The following is a 22530-nucleotide window of genomic DNA, read 5'->3' as shown; positions in this document are numbered from 1 at the left end:
TTGGGCTTTGGGGCAGGGACCGAGCCGGGGAGACCCTGGCCAGCCCCCAGCTGGGCCCCAGGCGCCCGAAAGGCCCCGCTGCGGCGTTGGGGCCCAGAGCTGCCCCCGGCTGCAGACCTGAGCGGGGGAAAAACAATCCCGGCTGGAAGGATGTAACGGGACCTCATTTCTGCATTCCCATTCATTATTTAGATCAGTGCAAACATGAATTCTGCAGCTGAGGGAAAAACCTTTAYGTTTTACTGCAATAAAGAAGCTGTTTTGATGTTTGATTAGGTTTTCTTTGAACTAGGCAATTTTTTCAAAAAATACATTACATTTTAAATGGTTTAACCTCCCTGACTGAATCTGTAAAGGCCCCTGTTTCTTCCCAATTCGGTTAACAGGAGTTTCTGCTGTGTGCCATGCACAGATTTGGCTGGTTTCTACAAAAACAAAAAAATAGGTATTTTCTGTTTATTCAGTGTTTTGTTTTTCAGGACAATGAAGAATCCTCTTTGTACCAGCAGGCCAAGCTTAACAGATAACAGACACAAGCACAAAGCAAATAATAACATGGAAAAGCAACACTGGATTTTGTTTAAGGCGTGAGCTGTATTATGACCAAAGGTGGTTCTTCCTTTAAACCATAAAAACAGCAATGTTTTTCTTTCCTCTGGGAAAATGGGCAYGCTCTTGTAAATAAAAATCCCTTGCAAAAAAAATCCTGCAAATTTCCCTTAACAACAGGTCCTAGATGYCCCGGAGCCTTTTAAACCCGCCGTCCTGGGGAGGGGGCTGCCCAGAGCGGAGCGGACCCCAACTCCCCGTCCCACGCTGGGCTCTGCGGGAGCAGCCACGGGGTCCATCCCGAAAACACATCCATTCCCATGGAGCCTGAGCCAGGAAAGAGCCGGATCCCATGGGGCTACGCTGCTGGTGCGGGGGTTCTCCAGAAAACTGCTYGTTATTTTTGAGGTTTTTCAATTAGATTTGATTTTTTTTTTAATTCAGCTTTCTGAAAGAGCTGGCCCTGCTAAATGCAGGCCGATCTTGAGTGCGTATTAAAACACTGCAGCAAAGCAGCGTTGGCTACGTAACCTAAGCCAGCAGATTTACCTACAGAGGGCAAATTTCACTAACTCTCAGAGTTTAAGGGATCGGCACAGCGAGAGCGCGGTACAAATGCCTGCTTTCTAGCTGGGTGGGTGCACGGTGTGCTCAGTGCCATCCCTGTCGGCCAGACCACAGCACGAGGGCAGCCTCGGCCAGCGGCGACAGCGACCATTCTTGTGAGTATAAGGACTAACAAAACAAAACCAGAGTAACTTCTAATAATAAACGATAAATAATTTGTTCAAAACTCGAACAAGAGAAAACAGAGGACGGGGGAAACGCTCGGTGTAGCTCAAAATGCAGAGCAGATGGGAAGGGGCTAAGGAGCAGGTGGGAAGGGGTTGATTGAGCGGTTTATGGTGCAAGGAAGTGACTTTGGAGGGGGGTTGGAGCCTGCAGTTGCTGGATACTTTCCTTGGCATGTCCTGCTYCCTCTGATTGCTCCAATACTGAATTTTCCTACAGCCAAAGAGCAAAGGAACGTGCTGCGGATTGCTCCAAGGGAGAGGGAAGCCCTAAGGGACTTTGCTCCCTGCACACCACCAGGCTGGCCCGGGACTGCGGCCACCTGGCCCTAAGGCCACCGCATGGGCAACCCCTGCACCAGGATGATGAAACRACAAAAAAAATGAAGAAATAGGCTGAAAAAAGCAACAGAAATGGTAACACCTATAGCATGAAGAGCAGAGATTTTGATATAATCTCTTGCAAACACTCTGTTTAGGTTCAACTCTGTATAAGCTGAAACACATGCAGTTCCGTCTCCAGGTGAGGAGCAACTTCTTTACTGTTAGGGTGACAGAGCAGTGGAACAGGCTGCCCAGGGAAGTTGTGGAGTCTCCTACTCTGGAGGTCTTCCAAACCCGCCTGGATGCCACCCTGTGCCACATGCTGTAGGTGTGCCTGCTGGAGCAGGAAGGTTGGACTAGATGATCTCTAGAGGTCCCTTCCAACCTTAAATATTCTGTGATTCTGCTGCTGGCTCTGCACAGGCCATCTTACACCCGCTGAAGCCCCTGCTCCAGCAGGGCCACCCGGAGCACGTTGCCCAGGGCTGTGTGTGGCCCTCTCCCGAACACCTCCAAGGATGGAGGCTCCGCAGGCTCCAGCGCTCCCGCCCTTGCAGAGGCTTTTCCTGCTGGCCAGAGGAGCGGGACTGTGGCCCGAAGCGGAGCAGGGGCGGGAGGAGGGCAGGGGAGCCCGCGGGCCGCCCGGCGCGGCAGCCGGCTGCACGGCGAGCGCACGCAGGCCTGCGCCGGCAAATAATTAAAGAGCGGCTCAATAATTAATGCAACGCTTTATGGAGAAGGGGAAAAAAAAACAGGAACAATGCGGGACAAATATCCCACCCTGCCTTTGCAAGCGGAGCTGGCGCAGCTGAGCGAAGCCTCCGCCACTGCCAGCGCGCCTGGCGCCCGCTCCGGAGCAGCGTCACCGACGTCACCCACGGTGCAAAGACACCCGCTGCACAGCGGGGCCGGCCCCAGGCCGCCCGGGCAGCAAGGCGCACCCTGCCTCCCGCCTCGGCGCGCTCCGCTCGCCTGCCGACTGCTTCCGACACAGGGAAAAAAGATTTCTGCTCTGAATATTTTACTCCCTCTGAACTTCTAATGCTCCATAAAATTATTTCAACAGGAATAAATCAAATAGCCCTCAGATTTATTTTTAAACGCATCTATTCACTGTTCCCGGAATTTCTGTACTCAGAAAAAAAGGAAATATTTTGTAGGCACAGCATATGGGCGAGCTGAGCCGACTCCACTGGTCACCTCATAATACAGGACGTAGAAAAATCTCTCCTTAAAGATTCATTCGAGCTGCAAAATTCTTGTTCACAAACCAGGAATATACAAAAAAATATAYATAATAAAACTGCTCTGAATGTCTTGTTCTCGCCAGAAGCCTCTTCTCTTGCCAGGCTCCCTGTCCTCCCCACGCAACCCGGTGTCACACGGAGCAGCCGCTGCCCCTCGTCCTGCCCACGGCAGTGCCATTCACGGCATTTGCTGCATTTAAGGATTTTTTTYCCCCTATTTTCCCCCAGACTTGGCAGGGTTTTAGTGAGACACTGCTTGAATATTACTTTCCATCAGTCTTTGGCTCTGACGCGCSCTGTCAACCACGGGAAAAAAATACCGAGATTTAAGAGCCGTGATGAACTCCACTTGCTTTCCCACAATTTTGCTTATAGGGCCTTATTTATTTTTAAGACACTAGCAGGTTAAATTTGCCTCCGATTGGTGGTGTACCTGCTGTAAATCAATCACCCATTTCCACGTGTGATTTATTTCGCTTGTGTCTTCTCAAATCTGGCTCAACGTATACGTGCGATAAAACGGATTTTGCAAATTCTAGCGCCGGTATAAATCTTTTCATACCGGCTGCTTTTAGTCCGATACTAAAAAAGCTTTCTCTTAGCATACAAATGTTTCTCTGCAGCCCTTGCAACGTAAGCACTGCAGCACTCTGCTACCTGATGAAAACCGGGAAATAAAACGGAGTGAAAAGGGCCTACGATGATTTCCATTGTTCCATCAAAGGAAAAGCACTCGGATTCCCACCACGGATGTTCATTCATGTTCCTGGTGAAATGAAGGTGTCCTCTCCATCCTGATATATATATATATTTTTCCATTTGCCAGTTCTTTAACTGCATCCACCCCGATGAAGCCCGGGAACAAACACATCCTGGTGGCGGTTCCTTGTTGGGAGCGGATTCAACTACGTGTGTCAAAGCACACACTTATGAGGTAGGAGCACGTTGATGGCAACCTGAAAGGACTGAGAGGAGCACCGAAGTCACAGCCAAAAGTCTTAATTTCAGGGTCTTTATGCAACCGCACAGCACGAATTCGCATAATGGCATAGACTCAAAATGAGCTGAGCTCCGAGACAGAGTATATCATAAAACCATTTGAGTACTAATTTTCAGTTATGTGCCTTGCTTTGGCATGGTAATAAATCACAGAAACCCACTCAAATTGTCCCAATCTTGGCAAAATAATTGCCTTAGAATAGCTTTCCGCAGTCTTGGGTCCAAAGAGTGATGAACAGTAAATTGAACTGCATTTATTCATTTGAGGAAAAAGACTTTTTCTCTTGTTTCCTTCAGAGCCACGTTTTGGATTGAGCTCCAAGGAACTGGAGAAGGGGGTGCCTGTGAAAACGCCAGTGCTCAGACAGGTGCAATATGTCATCCTGAGGCTTAATGATGCTTCAAAGGGACTAGAAAGGGACCCCTGCTCACTGGGGTGTTCTCCTTCACCTATTCTCCCCCATTTACATGGCTCGCTTCCATCCCTGYTGCAGCTGCTGGGAATGAGGTGCTCATCAGCATCTTCCAAACGAGATAAAGAAGGACCCACATTCAGTTCTTTGGTAAAGCCCMGTTTTGTTGAAAAATGCCAGGGAGATGAGTGAAAATGTTTTGTTTGGTACATCTCAGACTCAAAACTCATTTTGGCAAGGCCAAGGCGGCTCCACTCGGCTCTTGCTCCTGGCCCGTTGGGTTGGGGACCTGAGAGCAGGGAGTTCTGCTCCGGCACAGCTGCCCACGGGGCTCTGCTCGGACACCAAGCCAARGGATCACTAACAGAGGTGCTTAATGTTTTCAACGGGAGTGCAAATGCTCTGCAGCTGATCCGTGCCCTTGATGCCACTAGCAATAATAATAATAATAATAATACCCATTTTCCAAGCCAAAAGCAGAGTCAGGGGAGCTGAAAGTTGCCAGGAACTTCAAAAGCAAAAGAGCATTTAGATCTGCTCGTAGCCAAGGCCAAGCAAGTAAACAAGGCGTAAATAACCCCCAAGTGCCCTGGGAGATCTTTCCTTCTAGCCAGCTCTCCTTTACCTATTCCCATATCCTTCAGACCTCTGCCTTGCACAGGGATGGACTGCTAGATCTGCTGGGAGGGGGTGTCCTCCCTCTGTGACGCTAGCCTGGACACCAAGGTGGAGGAAGACCCTGCTCCTCAGGCATGGGCTGTTGAGGGGACAAGGGGCACGGGCTGCCGTGTCTCCACGGGACCTGAATCTTTAAGCAGTGGCAACCAGTGTACAACAGAAAATGAACCAAGGCTTGCATCTCTAAAACACCAGTTTAATCACAGAATCCAAGAATGGTTGAGGAAGGGACCCCCAGGGATCCCCCAKCSCAGCCCCTGCTCCMGCAGGGACACCCAGAGCACGGGGCACCCGGGCGCATCCMGGCGCCTTGGGAAGATCTGCAGAGCAGGAGCCTCCGCAGCCTCCCTGGGCAGCCTGGGCCAGGGCTCGGGCACCCTCACACCAAACAAGTTCTTCCCCACGGGCACATGGAGCTGCCTGGGCTTCAGCTTGTCCCCACTGCCCCTTGTCCTGGCACTGGCCACCACCCAGAAGAGCTTGGCCCCTTCCTCCCTACATTCCCCCTTCATGAACTTATGCATGTCAATCAGATCCCCCCTCAGCCTTCTATGTTCATAGAATCATAGAATCATTATGGTTAGAAAAGATCTTTCAGATCCACGGGAGGATACTGAAGCCAGAAGACAAGCTGTGAAGCAGGACATGAATCCCAGAAGGGTTGAGGTTGGAAGAGACCCCTAGGGATCATCCAGTCCAACCCCCTGCTCCAGCAGGGCCACCCAGAGCACGGGACACCCGGGTGCATGGAAGATCTCCAGAGCAGGAGCCTCCAGAACCTCCCAGGGCACCAACTCCACCACGGTGCCAGACCCGGCGAAGCCCCTCCCGAGCGCGGGTCCCGTCGGCACGCGGCGCCTACCTGTGACGAGGAAGCTGCAGCGGCCGGCGCCCGCCTCGTTGATGATGTTGCAGTTGTAGAGGCCGTAGGTGTCGCGCGCCAGGCTGCTCACGGTGTACTCGGTGGAGTCCTGCACGTCGAACTGGCCGGTGCGCAGCAGCTTGCCGCCCAGGCGCCACTCGTAGGTGAGCACCCGCGTCGGGTAGGCGCGCAGCACGCGGCAGCTCATGGTGACGCCGCGGCCCTGGCCCTGCCGGATCTCCAGGAAGGGCGGCTCCACGGCCGGCGGGTCTGCAGGGAGCACACACGGGCAGYGTCAGCACGGCCACCCCGGCCCCGCGCCTTCGGGCTCCTTCCCCGACGGCCTCAGCCCTTCCCTTTTGCCTTTCGCTAGCTCACTGCTAAAGGAAAGGGCACTTTTTGCAGAAAAGGGCACTTTTTGCACCGCCCTTTTCACTGCAAGGGCAGTGYAATCACTGCAAAAGAAAAGGGCAACCTGCACCACGAGACTGCAGCACTTGTCTCTGTTCAGCCCTGCCGTTTAAATCCCGTAACAGGCATGCGGGACGTGGAGACGCTCGCAGCTACGTGCAGAAGAGCAACAAGGTGTTTGGCCTCTTTTAACAAAAAAAGCTCATCTCTTTGAGATCGCTACAAAGAAGGAAGTCTGAGAGCTGCCTGTGCCAGAAGGAGATGTGAAATCTTTGCATCCATATTAAATGTGCTGTTTTGCAGGCGAAAAACAGAAAAGCGCGCGCCGCGCGAGGCGCTCTGCGGGAGCAGCCGCCGTGCTGTGCTGCGCGGCGCCCTCCTGCCTCTGCCCACGAGCACCTCGTGCGCAGGGGCCCGCCGCGCGGGGCCTCGGGCAGCGATGCCAACACCATCGTGCTGGGTATTTAACCGCTGCCATCGCAGACGTTTCCCCTTGCTCCCGACAGCAGCCAGGCCACGAACAATGTGCACCCCGTGGGTGAAAGCCCACGGATCCCAGCCYGACCCGTCCTCGCAGACCAAGCAGCCCGCGGCGCGGTCCAATCCCCCGCCACATCCTTAGTGGGCGCCTTGACTTCTGCACAGCTGCAAACAGCTGTGAAGGAAACAGCAGCAACCTTACACCCTCCGTGCTGCCCGCTCCCTTTCGGTTCATAACACCCCACAATTTTGGGCTTTCAGAAAATTTCATCAGAGCAAGACTGTGCATTGGCTACGCTTTGCAATGACGTTTTCTCGTTCGGCCTGTCCTGCTGTTTCCATCAATTCCTCGTATTTACCCTTGGAAAAAGGAGCAAACACTAATACCCTGCTCGCCTCTCCATGGCAGCTGTGGTTCTAAAGACCTTTATCCTATTGGTACTCAGTGCCCTCTAGCTCTAAAAGTTTAAGTTTATTCTCTGTACAAAAGTGYCATTGCTTTTTTTCTCTTGATTTATGCATTTAAAAGAGAATTTAGCAGAATTTATTATTGTTAATATTGTTAATACTATTTTTTTTTTAAATTACAGTTTCCTCTGCCTTTAAGGTCAAATCGTTTTTAAAATACAGATTCTCCATTTGCATGCGCTGATGATGYCCAGTGACAGAAAAGGAAATTAAGGTTGGTTGCTCATTTACCACTATACTTTTAGAAGTCCAATAGAAAAACGAAGGTATGATAAAAACTACAATTTATGGCCACAGCCAGAGCTAACAGCTTATTTTTGCATTTCACGTTTTTACCAGACAGTGACTTTAGAGCCTGCAGAAGGTGGTGGCGTCCCGGGCACCTCGTGGAAGCTCGGAAGCAGCCCGGCTCGCTGTTTAGCACTTCTGTGTGCTTCACTCATTTGCATCAGCTCTTCCCGAAGGCTTTGGCAATTTGATTTCATTTACTTTGCTGCAGTTAGCCCTATCTTCCATAATTCCAGCATTAGTTTTTGAAAATATATGGAAAAGCCRCAAAGGGAGTACACATCATTCTCTTAAACAATTATCTTTGGGAAAWAAACAGTCTGAAGTTAAAGAAGGCTTTATATTAACGTTTCATGAATTTTTTAGCCTAAGTACCTTCCTGTCTCACGGATTATACAATGGAAAATGAAGGCTCCCAAGCAAGGACAGCCCGTGTCTCTGCTCGCTTTACCCAGGCAGCTGCTTTCCGCGGCGCGGCCGTTTCAGGGTTTATATGGCAAGATCTACACAGCGTGTTTGCCTGGGCTACGCGGCCCTGGGCTCAGACTCCACCTCCTGTTTGGGTTTTCCAATTTATCTCCTCGCCTAAGCAATCTAATTTGCTTAAGTGGGAAGCGGGACGTGACAGCCGAGGCGGGACCGGCTCTCCTGTTCCTCACACGGGCAGCAGCAGCACGTTGCTCCGTGGCTTCCACTGCARTCACCATTTCTGGTGGCCCGGAGGGGCCACGGGATGGGGTTTGGGAGCCTGCACAGAGYGGGCATTGTGCAGAGAATGGCTCTGCTCTAAAAATGTGCAAAACAAAAAYGGGCTGAGGCCCCTGCACGGTTTCCTACAGGCGATTTGCCCTCACGCAATCCCTGGTTTGGAGAGCAGGTTTTCCACTTGAGGTGGACAAAGAGCTCCAGAAGAACACTGCAATATCACATAAATCAGGGATAAAACCCACCCACTTTATCGGCTGCAAAGGAAAGGGAAAAAACCCAGTTCCTGCTAGCGACTACCAAGTCTCACCCAGCGGAGTCTAAGTATCCTGCTAAAGCAGGCAGCTCATTCAAGAGCAGAAAGCTGTCCCTTCCCAGAGAAATCCAAATCAAACATGCACACATTTGGAAGAAAAAAAATCCAGTAACCAATATATAGCTCTAGAGTTTAAAGCTTACTAATGTGGAGTATAGCGTCAGAGTGTAGAATATATTGAAAAATACGTATTTATGTATATATATTCCCTTGCTTCCCACGTAGAGCAAAGGAAAGCAAGTCCGTATTTACTTGGATAAAGGAAGAAATAAATCATGGACCTACTTGGATAAAGGACGAAATACATCATGAGCTCTGGTTTCTCAGGAAAATGAGAAATGCTGAAAATTTGGGCAAGAGATGGGGAGGAAAACATCCCTCTGGGGAAATGGGCCATGTCCTGCAGTGGTGGCCTCCAAGAGCCCGCTCTGTCCTGCAATGCCACCCAACGCAAAGGGACCGACCAGCCGCGAGCGCTCGGGCACGTCTGCAGCTCGGCACGTGGCAAACTCCGGGGTTCAGTAGCTGTGGGCTCACCCCGGGCCGGGCTATGAAGAGCAGACCAGCCGGCTGGAGCATTTTAGGAAACGTGTCCAGGCAATATGGGAGATCTCCATGAAAACGACAGCAGTGATTTCCCAGCCAAAGCCAGGTGATGGACACTATCAGCACAGGTAATGGATTTATTTCAGTGAAATGAAAATGTTATGTCTGGAAAATATTTGCAGTGCTAGAAGGAAATTGAAGCAGAACGATAGTGCCACCCGTGCCTTCATGAACAGGTCCTGCAATCCAGAAACAATCCAGACCTTCCCAAGCACCTTAGTGCTTGCACAGGGATTTGCCTGCCCTACCTGTGCACAAAGGGTTAACCAAATAAAAATTCATTTTTATGACCGGGTTCATGTCCCCAGGGATGCAACAGGATCAAATCGGCCACCAAAGGCAGTGCTAAACTTCACGGGTCATCCCTTCTTCCAGTCATGTGCCTGGAGGAGGTATCTGACTGCTGGTCCTCCAACGCAACTTGGTTGCAAAACACAAGTGAGATGTGATTTCCTAACTTGCAAGCAGATATTTGCACGGAAAATGAGCCTTTTATGCGCTTTGTGCTAGCGGGGAGATACGTAACAAGAGTAACGTAACAAGAGTAAGAGTACGTAACAAGACAAATAGCAAGGGGCTACAACCCCACAGCGTGCGGGTTTGGAAACCCAAGGGAAGGCAGAGCTCTTCTTTGTCTTGGTCTTGGCAGCTAATTTAAACTTCAGGCCTAACAGGGTCAGGTTTCAAGCTAGATTTTGCAATTTGCTGGATTCCAACACCAACAGGTTTTTTGCATTGTCTCCAAGAGTCAGTATGGTTGTGTGTGGTTTGCAGAAGGTCTTAAGAGCCTTGGGAGCCCAGCCCTTATTCTCAACCCTTTGATAAATCTGAATTTCTGGAATCAAACTGCATCTTCTCAAGGCAGACATCTGCGGGGATCTTCCTGCCTGATGCCTCTGTCTTGTTTTGGCTCTTTGACAAGACAATAAATGTTCTGAAAATGTCGAACAAGCAGCGAGCATCGTGAAGCAGCTCTCAGTTTGACAAGATTCAATATTTGTGATGGAAAGCATGTAACTTTTGCAAGTGAAAAATATTCAAATGAACAAACAAGAAAAAAGCTCGGAGTTAAAAAGCCTTAAAAATGGAGTTAAGCTGCAATATTAATCTACCCACGTATCTCCAAATCATTATTTGCTTTATTCGACTATCTCTAGCTAGGATGTGACTGTTGAATAACGATGAGTTGCTTTGGAGGCCACGAAGCTGTTGCACCTTTCAGCACCACCTAACGCTGCTGCTGGTGTCTGACGGGCTTCAGCAGGGCCACATCCCAGGCATGGCCAAGGGTGTCCTGGGCAGTACCTGCTTCTGCCTGCAGGTATGGCTACGTCGTGGAAGGAAATGATATTTACGGCAAGTCAGCTCAAAATTTACATAAAAATGTGCCTTATAACCAACCCTTGTGCTGCAGAGCTGCAGGCATGAGTGAGGAGCTCCAACTGCTCATGGCCCTACAGCAGAGAGCAAGGACCATGTCTGGAGAAGATGACCCCGCTCTGCAGCTCTCACGCTCACCAGAGACACAGCCGATGACGTGAGAYGTGCAGGGAAAAGTCTGTGCTTGCTCTAGAGCATTTCAAAGCTGGGGATTTATTGCACACGCAAAATCTGCCAACTTTGCAGGTCGGTCTAAGCTGTGCTTAGTTTTTCTAGCCATGCACTTGGTCTCAAAGTGTTTTATGGATCCATAAAAGATACTGCAATCCCACAACAACTCCACAACGCAAAACACGGCAGATCTGATGGTGTCTCGTGTAACTGTGGCGCTGGGTAGGGCTGCAGGCCACACGTGCTGATGGTGCTCGGATCTGCTACCCAACAGCAGCCACAGCTCGTAAATCAGGCGACCATTTAAGGAATGGATTCATAGGGAAAAGAAAAGRAARGAAAGAAAGAAAATTGCACTGAAATTGCGTCCGAACCCAGGAMGCCTGTTTTAAATTCTGCTCTGGTGGCAAAGGTCTCGAGCATGCACGTTATTCTCCCTGGAGCTGCCTTCCAAGAGCTACCGCAGGCCCGACCTACGCAGAGATCACCTCAAAATGAAGTCTACCAAGAACTCCAGTCAAAGGAGGCCTCCTGTTGCGCTCCACGGCAGTCGCATCCCACCTTACTCCTCCCGAGCAGCCATCCCCTTCCCTGCTGCGAGGCTGTTGCTCTCCCAGTYCCAGCTCTCCACAGCCTTCCTGGAGGCCCCACCAGCGAGCACAAGTTCCTCCGTTGGGGAGAAACTTGAGAGCCAATGCAGCTTTAAATATAACGACAACACGGCTACCTGATCAGGTGTCGGCATTATTAGTTTTATAGCTTGCATGCAAGAAGTTGTCAGTTCTCAGCGAGAACAAGTGAGGGCTAAAGGACAAGCGCACCTTGCAGGAAAATCCTATAAAGGATGCAAATGTGTGATTTTCTGTGATTTACTTTAACTTTGGACCACACTACAAGGTAATACTGCTCTTCCAGAATTATTTAAGATGAAAACTGAAAAGCAAATAAACCAAATGTACATGAATATAAAAGAACTAGAGGGAAGAGCAGGTAATGTTTTCTAAAACGCACAGGCTTAAATCTTCCTAATTTCTCTATGCCTTTCTAAGAGAGAAGGTAAAATATTGTTCAAGCAGTTAATGTAAAAACCATTAATTCTAGACTGAATAGAGACCATTAATCCACAGAAAATATTTGTCTCCTCAACAGTCATCTGGAAAATAACTAGAACTTCTAAATATTTCACCATTAAATGTTACGGTGCTTCCAGGAATCACTCCTTTCATCAAAAATGCCTCATCTTTAATTGCAATGAAAGAATTCCAGCTCGGTTAAAGAAAACTTTAACACAGTAGTCTCTCTACACACTCCAACTTTCTTGAAAAAACTAATACCAGCTCTATCTCAATATTTAACATTTGGCTTTTTTGTTGTTGTTTTTGACTATCCAGTTAAATAAGCACTTAAATTTCAGAATAGAACTTAATTCTCCATTTTGGACCCCAGAATATTACCACTCAGCGTAACATCTGTGAACAGAGAGATGTCTGCGGCTCCGTTTCACCCTTGAATTCTTCCTCGCCATTCTGGCCCAAAAAAGAAACAGCCAAAGGATAGGCCAGGGACTAGGAAAAACAATTCCTGTAATGCGGGTAAGTCCCCMAAACAGAAAACTGCCTGAAAACTCAGAAAACTGAGTAGCACTTGAGTGTTTCTGYACTCAGAYACCAGAGGSATGGTTGAGGTTGAAGTTAAGACGATGGTCAGGACCTCCAAATTTTAGTGGCCCACATGAGCTGCGGAATTGTTTGATGGAGCACAGTGGAATAGCATTTAAAACAAGATTTGCCAAGTGAAAATTTATGCAGGTGGTGATAAGGCTTTTCTCCAGCCTTAACAATCTATGAATATAAATTCTTCCTGTTGGAGACATCATCACTTTTTAGAACTACTATTCTCCCAGGAACTACATGTGAGCATTGCTTTTGCTTAGATAAAGCCAGCAGCACTATGGTGCTTTCCACCAGTTGAGGGAAAGTGCCATGAATCCGTAATTTGGATTTGCATTTCCTAAAAATACTGTGCAGCAATAAGGCTGCACATTTCAACACATTTCAGCAACTGCAATTTGGAAAGTGCCTTGTGCTTTGCTTTTGGATAAATGCAAACAAAAGAAAACTTCAAAGGCCAAAACGAGACAAGTAAATAGCATCAATTTTATATTTTTTCAACTTTAAACAAAAGTTAAGTTCCATCATTGTCCTTCAAGCACCAGCACACAAAGTTCAAGACTAAAGCAGCCAATCATTCACAGCAGCATGTACTTTATAATGAAATCTTACAGAGCAATTTACTAGTAATTTATGTCATGTACCAGCCAGAATCAACCACTTATGCTTAATTTCCAACAAATTAGAATTGCCCAGGGCAGTAATTCTACCTGTGAAGTGACTCCTTTCCAGGTCGCACATGGATGTGGCCATAAATACAGGCTCTTTGGAATCCCCTCCCCCAGAAACCCAAGCAGCCGCAACGGGTTTTATTTGCGCTTTGGCCAACAGATCCTCTCCCGTGAACGAAGACACGCAAATTTCCACCATTGTGAAGATACAAGAATTAAAATGCAAGGCCTGGACGAAAATTAAAGGGTGTTTAAAAATAGCTGTGACGGGTTCTTTCTAATGGCTTCTCTGACACACGCAGGCATGATTAATGACGGTGCAATAAAGCCCGGGCTGAACTTAATCACCAGCGCATCGGTTCACGCCGACGAAGAGGAGACGACTGATGCAGAGGCACCTGGCGAGGTGGACACGAGCTGCGCTGTAACGCTGGGTGCCTCGTGTAGTGCCCCACGCAATGGCCCTGGAGACCACGGAGTGCACGCCAAAGGCGTCCCTTGTCCCTCACAAATCACTGGCCACCGCGTTCACCAGCAAATCCCGCAGGAAACAACGCTGAATTGCTCACTTATTTTGCTGCTGGCTGGTGGAAAAGGCTTTCTGGTGACAGAAATTGAGTTGGCTACGTTCTTAAAGCAAAGGGGACAAGTAAAGGACTTGGTTCCCCTCAGCATGCACACGTGCAGGCTCTGCAGATGCTACCAGAGGACACAGAGAACACAGAGRAAGGAAGGGTGGAACAGGAAAGAAGAGGCAAGACGTACTACGTGGACAAACTCAAGATAGAAGAGGAGTATTCTAAAATTAAGACCATTAAAGAAGAAATGAACGTGTACTAATGAAAGGAAGTYGTGGATTCACTGTTTCTTGGTCTCATCAGATCAAGTTACTGATGGAAGGCACCAATATAAATGACACACAGGTGAGCAGCCCGTGCAAGCTCTGACCTCGTGACTGAGCTGCTCATTTAGGTGCCCTGCTCRGTGCTCTGAGCTGCTCCTCATGCTTTGTGCAGCTCCCAGCTCGAGGCGCGGGAACCAGCCCCATGGGGGAACCCAGCTACGACCCAAGCATCGCCCCAGCCCAAAGAACCACTGCCTGCCCGGACCTGCGTGCAGGACRGCCTCGGTGGCCTCGGCCAAGAGCATCGCCCAAAGAGCCGCGCGTCACTGCGTCACCTCCTGGGGTCCGGGGCCGTGTGGGGGGCACCGGATCTGCAGGCGCGAGGGACCCCGGGAAGGGCCGGAGGAACCCGACTGCTCCCTGCAATGAGCCCCAGGGCCCCGGCAGCCAGAGGAGCTGGAGGATGGACGAGCTGAGCGGAGGGCAGAGCACGACCACAACCCCCGGGGGAAGATTTCTGCACAGTGCTCTGCAGTAAAGAGTASGCATGGGAAGAATAGATGTGCTGGGGAGAACAGAAAACATACAAGTCTGAACATAAAACAAGTGCATGGACCTAAAACAACATTTTTTTTAATGCTGCTCTGTACAGTGTCTGCAGCAAACCTTTATTTGGTTAGAATCAGCTATCACTTTTCTCACCTATATATTTTATTTCTGTAGCAAACAAGGTCGCTTTAGAGCTAAATGGGCTTTTGTGTGTTGATCTGCAGCAAAGAGCCGCCAATAAAAAGACAAACGTATTTATTTCTGTGTCAAGGCAAGCGCTGTCCTTGGCACCTCTGGGCCATTCCGGGTGTGAACATTGGAGCATTGAGCCATATTATGGTGACAGCTCTGGGCCAGGCCAGGCTTTCACCTCCTCCAGCAGCTGCAAGGTAGAGCASACATCAGAGACTAGAGCTGCTCTCAAGATAAGTGAGCTGGCCCTATTTCTTAAGCAGGCGAGGTCAATGCTTTTAAATGGAGAGGGCAGGGATGGAAGAGCTGGTGACAGCTCAGCCGGGGAGACTGTGGGAGCTGCTGAGGAGGAGAGTGGGTGGATGGTCCCCGAGCGGGCAGGCAAACACTCGCAGGCCACTGAGCCTCAACTTCTGGCAACRCAGGGGAAAAAATGAAAGAAAATAACTTAGGCAAGAAATTAGAAGGAAAGAGCTCAGAGACTCACCTGCAGGAACAGCAGCAATGGACTAATTTATTAGAGAAGAGTCTTGCTGCAGAGAGTTTGTRGGCAGCCGAGAGCGACTTTTCTTGATGGGAATCAGCTTCCTGCAAGAGGCCCTGGCACCACCGAGAGGAGCGAGGGCAGGACGGGATGCCCCCAGCTGAGGCAGAACGATCATTTTCTGAGGTTTGATCCTGTTTGGAATAGTTGTGCTGCTTTCAGTAGGTCTGAAATGGTGCCTACAGCTCAGTGCAAGGAGGGGAGCTAGGATCTGCTCCCGCTGGAATTGCGCTGCTGGCCACTGAAGATGCTCAACCGCAGCCAAACATCTAAGGAAGGAGGCAAAGGAAGGACCTTCCCTCTTTAAAGCAGATGCACTTTTTATCTGTGACTTTCAGAGTTAGTGCTTTGCACCCAGGTCCTTCAGAAGAGATGAAAACAACAACCCGAGGCTCATCTATGTTTTATCGCACCAGTGGGTTATGAAGGGTAGATGAACAAAGAGAAGAGGACAGCGAGCGGGACGGGGTGCGTCCCTCCTGGCTGCCCGGGAACGCTCCCGGGACAGGGGCTGGACGCTGCGGGACACGGGCGGGACGCTCCGGGACACGGGCGGGACGTTCCGGGACACGGGCGGGACATCCCGGGACAGGGGCTGGACGCTCCGGGACACGGGCGGGACATCCCGGGACACGGGCGGGACGTTCTGGGACACGGGCGGGACATCCCGGGACAGGGGCTGGACACTCCGGGACACGGGCGGGACGCTCCGGGACACGCTGCCCTGCGCCTCCCCGCGCAGGCTGTGCGGACGCTCCCGTCTCCCCCCTGGGCTACTTCGCTTTGCAGAAAACAATAAAATACCCCACGCTGCAGGGATGCCTGTCGCAGCTTGGTGTTTAGCGGGGCTACCACAGCTGCAGCTACTTGCAGCTGTTACGGTCAAACACCTTCAGCAGGAGAGGGAGAAAAGCCCCTTTGCTCCTACTTTATTGCCTGTAGTTAGTTGTTCTTGGGGGTGAGGTGAATGGGGGGAAATCCTCGGCCAGAGCAAGGAATGGGATTGCAAGTGAGGGCTTCAAGTGCGTTGCTAAAAGACGAAAGGTTCTTACTGCAGGAAAACGTTCTTACTGTAGGCATGCAGATTTAGTCTAAATTTCTACTTATTATTCAATTTGCTGAGGGACAACCCTAGCTCAGGAAATTCAGAGCGCTGCATTTCCAGTTCCAGCCTCATGGGAGCACCAATATTTAGGATTTTTTTGCCGGAGACAGCAAGGCCTCTGCCTGCCTCACCGAAACCTGGAGCCTGGCGATGCCGGACGGCTGGCCCAARACAACCCAGGACACGGAGGCAAGGGGGGCCCGCGCGGAGCAGCCCCAAAACAGCGTCCAGGCGACGGGTCTGTGGCCGAGAACCACCGCCGAGCGGCTCCCGATTCCCCCGGGAACACGGCTGTTTCCCTTTGGGAACGCCGAGCCTCCCATCGCGAGCCCTGTCCTACCCCGCTCTGCCCCGGTGGCTCTGCGCTCTCAAAACGCGGTCCCTAATTAATTCTTATCATCAGGTACTGGAAGGGAGGGAATCAGCACCTCGAGACTTCCCTGCCTCTTAACTTCTCGAAGGGATTTCTTTGTGTAATTGCCTTTTCTTCCGGACAAAGCGGACTTGGGGGTGCCACTCRGCCGCCTTTCCAGCACCCCCTGCTAATGGCTTCTGTAAGGCAGAGATAGCACCTAATTAATGAGGCTGCCTAGAGGACAACAGCTCCATTTCCAGAAAACACGCCTGTGCTTTGAGGTTGCTCTTTGTTCTATACACCAGAAAGAAAAGAAAAAGGAAAAAGTGGCCTTTTAACAYGTTTAAGATAACAACATTTTCAATACTCAGGGGAACAAACAAAGAAAAGTGCTTCTGCGCCTCAGTCTGTGAGGGTGTTTCCATATCTATATGTGTATTTACAGTTAAATCTATTAAATCTAGGCAACCTTTCCAGAATATTTAGGCTTAGAAGACTCTGTTCACTTGTCTGCACCCTCAGTAATTAAGGCTTGAKTAGCTCTTTCTGCGTTCAAAGGGATCTTATCAGAAGAGCCCCGTTGGAAGAGCAGCTTTTAGGCTACCCCAGGACTGCAATAGCCCAGGTTCATCAGGCTGCTGGACTGAGATAGCAAACGAGCAGCRGTTGCTCTAGTTTGGATAAACTTATTAATTACACCACTTGGGAAAGGCGCCCAGTGATGAGCATGTTTGCATGGGATTAAATCCTCCCTCTGCACCAAGGAAAGCAAGGACCTTAAAATTAGTCTTTAACATTGCAGTAAATGTCCTAATTATTGGCCCGCRGTTTGGAGGGGAACAGCAGTGCTGGGGAAAGGAAGGAAAGCAGAGCCAAAGCAAAGCCAATCCTGGGAAATCAGATTCTAAAGCTCCGGTGACACCTTCTCCACTGCTAGGCTCTGCTTCGACACGGCAGCTCTCTGGAAAGGGCCCGTTAGATCATGATGATGCCCCCCACCAGCACCCACCTCCTCTCTGCCTTCCCATGGGAACCTGATTCTTTTCAAGTTAAACGGAGACAGGGCATTTTGCACAAGCAGGAACAAGAGCAGGAGGGGTGGTGGAGGAGTCACCTCCTTTTAAAGAGTATTAACTTACCCGGGGCAATTAGCCACTCAGCAAAACGAAGCACCTGATGAAAGGTCCTACTTTAATGATTTTTTTTTTAACCTTTGCGAATCTTATTTAGTCTTTATATTCTTTTTCATAGCTTTAAAGCAGGCAAAAGCCCTAAAAGCCATCCAGTTTGCCAGAGCAGGGCAAAATCACCATGCCAGAGAGTCCTCAAGGTGTCAGAGGCCAAACGACCCTGCTTTTTACTGCGTGCATTAAAGCTGCCCCTTGCTGCGCCRGGGGAAGCTCTGCAATATCGAGCCCTTTCTGAGGGGTCCTTCTCATTTCCCTGGTGCTGATCGCTCCAAGTAACTTCATCCCCRTCGGGAAGGCTGCTAATAAACCATCGCCCGTCAAGTGAGACAGGCTCTGTTACTGAAACACGGACCTGGATTTGTATTCAGATTCAGTTCCCAATAAATAAATAAATGCATAAATAAATGCATGCATAAAGAATATAGCCTCTGTTTCTAAGGCTGTTATGGGCAGCCAGATTTATCTTCTGTGTCCAGCAATTTTATGCAGAAAGGTATAAATCCTGGCATTTAATTGTTATCTTCCGCCCCTAGGATTCCATAAAATTTTATGCTATTTCTTCCAGGACTGTTTTTTCTTCAATGTTTTACACCTAATTGCCTTTTKGTTTTCAGTAAATCTATATATTGCTATTCCCTTTCTTCCAGCTGTTCCTTCTACTCTTCTAGTTCATCTACGCTCTCGACCAATATTATCCAGCTCCGCTTTATCTCCAAAATTGAATTTTCAAGGTTATTGAAGAAATATGTTTTTCTCTGTTTCCATTTCCTCCCCGAACTCCAGCCGGGCTTGGCTGTGCACGTTTGGGAGCTCTGCACGGCAGCGCTGCCGCTTGGGCTCATCCCGCCTCACTGCCATGGCAAATCTCACGGCGCATCCTGCCAGCCCGCCCTGGGTTTCTTCTCCTTTTCCCGCTACTCCACTCACCGAGCTCATCCCTCTCTCCTGCTGGCGATGCATTCGCCAGGCAGCGAGAGCATTAGACACCAGCTTGCACGGCTTGCAACGGAAGCGGGGAACAAACTGCAGCGCTCCTCGGCGAGCTCGCTCCGCTCTGCAGCATTGTGCCCAGCTCTAACACGTTGCTGCGTCTTGAAAGAGGAGCTGCTGCATGGTTTGGGTAAATGTGAAAGTATCGGAGATGCTAATTCATTGAAACATTGTGTGCGCCTTATGATATCGTCCTGAAAAAACACCTGGGCAAAAGTCACCTTTCTGGATCCTAAGATGCGAATAGGCTTTTATCGAGGGTGTTTATCCTGTTTAAATGATATAAGCAAGCTTTACTGACACATCAAGGCACGTTGAGTGACCGAGTGACCGAGTCCTCTGCCCAGCCACCRGAGCCAATCAGGCTGTAAAATATAGCTGATAAATCTTACTGCTGTCATCATTAAAAAACTCCTCTAATTGCAAACCTACATGCATTTATGGCCAGATTGCCTCTCCCTATTTCTGTACCATCACTGTGCATTAGAGCTCCAGGTGACCGATSCCTCCCGCTGCTGAGCCCGTCGGAGCAGGGCCACCTCTCGGCCCTTCCCYGGGAGGACGAAACAAGACAAGCTTTCCTGCATCATCAAGCCCTGCTCTGCGTGCTGCGTTTGGAGCCCAGGCACAAGCCACGTCACAGGCAACACAGCCGTCTCCAGGACGGCTCCTTGAGCAGCTCTTTCCTTCTGAGTAATATTCCCGTTTAAACACTGCCTGGTGCTGCCCTGCTCCGAGCCAGAGCCTTAGGCACCTCTCACTTTCCCATTAGGTGCACATGAAGTCATTTTTGTAACCAGATATGTAAAACATAAGGTTTAAAAGTTAATACAAATGGATTTGCACCTCCTTCGCCTCAAAATGCAGTTATTGCAACAAGGTGAAATCACTCACTTTTCTTACATGACCTCTCCGCAGCAGAGCTACGTTGCAGTTTACCCCCCTTTTCCTTGGGTTGTGTTTTCTGTTGGCAGTTTTGCTCCCTTGAGGTCGGCCTTGCAGATGAAGGAGGATGAGGGAGCCGCTGCCGTGCACACGTGTGCTGTAGGCCCTGGCACACGGACTGAGCTCTATGACGTGACGAGGAACAACTCATATTTTTAGCTATAAGCAATCAGTAAGACACACTGTTGAATTTCAGTTTGATGGGAACTGATTACACACCAGCCACAGCTAGTTTTTTTTTCTGAGAAACCCTTCTTGATTTGAAAAGAAAATCAAGAAGGCCCTCGGAGTAGCCATAAGCTGCTAATTTCCTCCTTTATAAAAAGTGAAAAAAAAACATACAACTATTAAAATTTCGTTTCAAGGAGGAGACATTATGAACGACTGGTCCCAGACTATGCAAAATCCCAAGGGCCATAACATTATGAGGCCTGTCACAGCAACCATTCTGCATGATTTGTCTAAGAACAGATAAGCCATTAATTACCAATTTTCAGAAACAAAGCTGTCCGAGCTCACAGGAAGGGGCAGGAATAGGGGATTAGGGAGATATGCTGGATGTGCACAGATTTGTTCCATGCCACTGTCCACCACGGCTTGGATGACATAACCCAGGGAAAAGGTTTCTTATGCTTTTCTGTAATTCATTTAGTAAGACWGTTTCTTTTCTAATTTGCCTTTGCAATGCCTGGAGGTCAACGTGCTTCCTATGGGCTCCAGCACATCCATGTCGTGGTCCAAGATCAAATCCTCGTGGGCTTGAAGGAGCGTCTCAAAGAGACGAGATGAATATTAGCAGTCAAAGGGTCTTAGTTTTGCTTAAACAAAACACAAACGCATCCAGCTCCACGAGTCACCGTCTGCTCCTGGCTCCATGGGGTTCAGCAAACCGGGTGTAGGGAACACAGTGCTAAGGACAGGGTCAAGGAGCTTGCCAGGAGCTCTGCATCTCACAAGCGATGGGACCTGCTTGTAGGGAGCGCAAGCAGGAGAAAGTCAGACTGCCCCTTTTTTTTTCTGGTTCTAAATCTTTATTTTTTTGACCAACAAATTAATTCTGGTCAAACTCAAGTACAACAACAAACTGGCTCTCACATCCAAATTAATGCAATCAGAAATTAAGAAATCAAGTAGTATTTCAAGCTGAATCATAGGGCTGGTAATACTTAGCCTCATTTACATGCAAGGCAGAAGACTAACTAGGATTCAAATTAATTTTTATAAAGCAAATATTAATTCAACTTTTGACAAAGCACCAAATTCCCTTCTGGCTTAAGTGGGCAAAACACCAAAATCAATGGAGCTGACGCTGTGTTCATCACTCAGAAATACAGCTTTTGTGACTTGAAAGCATGCACCACTGCAGCAGCAAGCGGCTTAAAACACTCATTTGAGGTTGATGATATTAAATTAAACAGGATGCTTTTTCCATGCAGGATTTCTGTAACTTTCTTCTTTTCAGACATAAATCTTCTGGTCTAAAGGACAATTGTGGATGCACTAAATAACGGGCAGACAAAAAAAAAAAAAAAACCAAAAAAACTTCAGGAACAAATTTAGAACCAGATAAATCCAGAACTTAAGAGGCCTCTGGGGACATCTGAGCTTTTTATAAAGTACTTCTGCCTCCTCTCCCCTCTAATCCATTGCAAACAGGACACAGTTTGCTTTCCTAACAAAACTGCAAACAGCAACTGTACAATAAATAAAGCTCACACCAGTGTGGCCTCATTCATGTTGAGTCTTGCTGTTCAAAACCCAGCACCAGCATCTAAGAGACTTGTGAATAAAATCTGTGGCTTTATTCTCAGAGGCCTTAACAAGAGTAATGAGGAGAGGAAATTGGTTGGCTAATTGTCGTGTGGGCTGTATGTGGTAACATGGCCCTCGACAGAAGAATTTCCAGCTCGGACAGTCACCACTAAGGTCTCCATGAAGGAAAGCACAATTAATTGGGCACACGCTCAGCCTGGACCTTGCGTGCAGGAGATCCCAACACCGTGAAGAGCCTCAAGAAGCGGGACGGATGGGAGCAAGGAGGGAGATGCTGGATCGTCTTTGATTAGCATCTCCAGGGCCTGCCAAGTCAGGTACTGACGATCTGGTGCTTCAACAATCTGTGCCTGAGAAGTCTCCAACTTGGGGCCTTCCAGGCGTTGTGAAAGAAGCAAGTAAATTTTAATCAGTGCATGATTTAAGAGGAAAAGCTAGGACTCAAATCAGAAGTGATAAGTAAGACTCATAAGTGAACTGACCTTGGCATCGCAATTAAGGGCCTCTCTTGAGAGGCCGGGGTTGGAGAGATCTCTTCTGTGAGAGCCTGCTTAGGCCAACAGCCCTTCTGACAGTGATGTGCAGGCAAACACATTTGCAGGGACGTGGGATACAGCGACTGTGACCAGCGGGTGCCGCGGCTAACGCGACGCTGAGCTGCACGGCGCTGCAAGGGCAGAGGGTCCCGAGGCTACAGGGCCCGTCCCTGCATGGGGAGAGCGGGAGCCGGCCCGGAGCCGCACCAAGACGGGCACGCGGGAACCCGACCCTTGGCTCGCTTGCCTTTTCCTGGCAGCATTATGCAACGCCAGCATTTCCTCTGCAGTTAATTAAAAAGATGGATTTATTCCGACGGAGTTCAGGAGCCACGTCATTCGAGCACTATTTGATACGGAAGAGCCAAGCGCTTGGATGATTTTCTAAAAGGGCTGCCCCTTCTCAGCTGTCAAACACAATTCACCCCAGCGGGAAGGAATCAGCTTAGAAAAACATCAAGTGGATGTATTTTTTTTT

At 49.2% G+C, this 22530-nt stretch overlaps 1 protein-coding gene across 1 annotated transcript in view; it reads right to left on the bottom strand.

The window, feature by feature from the left end:
• The window catches only part of MDGA2 (MAM domain containing glycosylphosphatidylinositol anchor 2), a 160082-nt gene that overhangs the window by 41423 nt on the left and 96129 nt on the right, over window positions 1-22530 (bottom strand). The window contains exon 10 of the mRNA XM_026051505.1: window positions 5864-6133. Within this exon, the coding sequence (XP_025907290.1) occupies window positions 5864-6133 (270 nt within the window). The remainder of the gene's footprint in view (window positions 1-5863; window positions 6134-22530) is intronic.

Source organism: Nothoprocta perdicaria, unplaced genomic scaffold (genome assembly GCF_003342845.1).
Source record: "Nothoprocta perdicaria isolate Ctin4 unplaced genomic scaffold, notPer1 scaffold_76, whole genome shotgun sequence".
NCBI lineage: Eukaryota > Metazoa > Chordata > Aves > Tinamiformes > Tinamidae > Nothoprocta > Nothoprocta perdicaria.
This window is presented reverse-complemented; position numbering and strand designations above follow the sequence as displayed.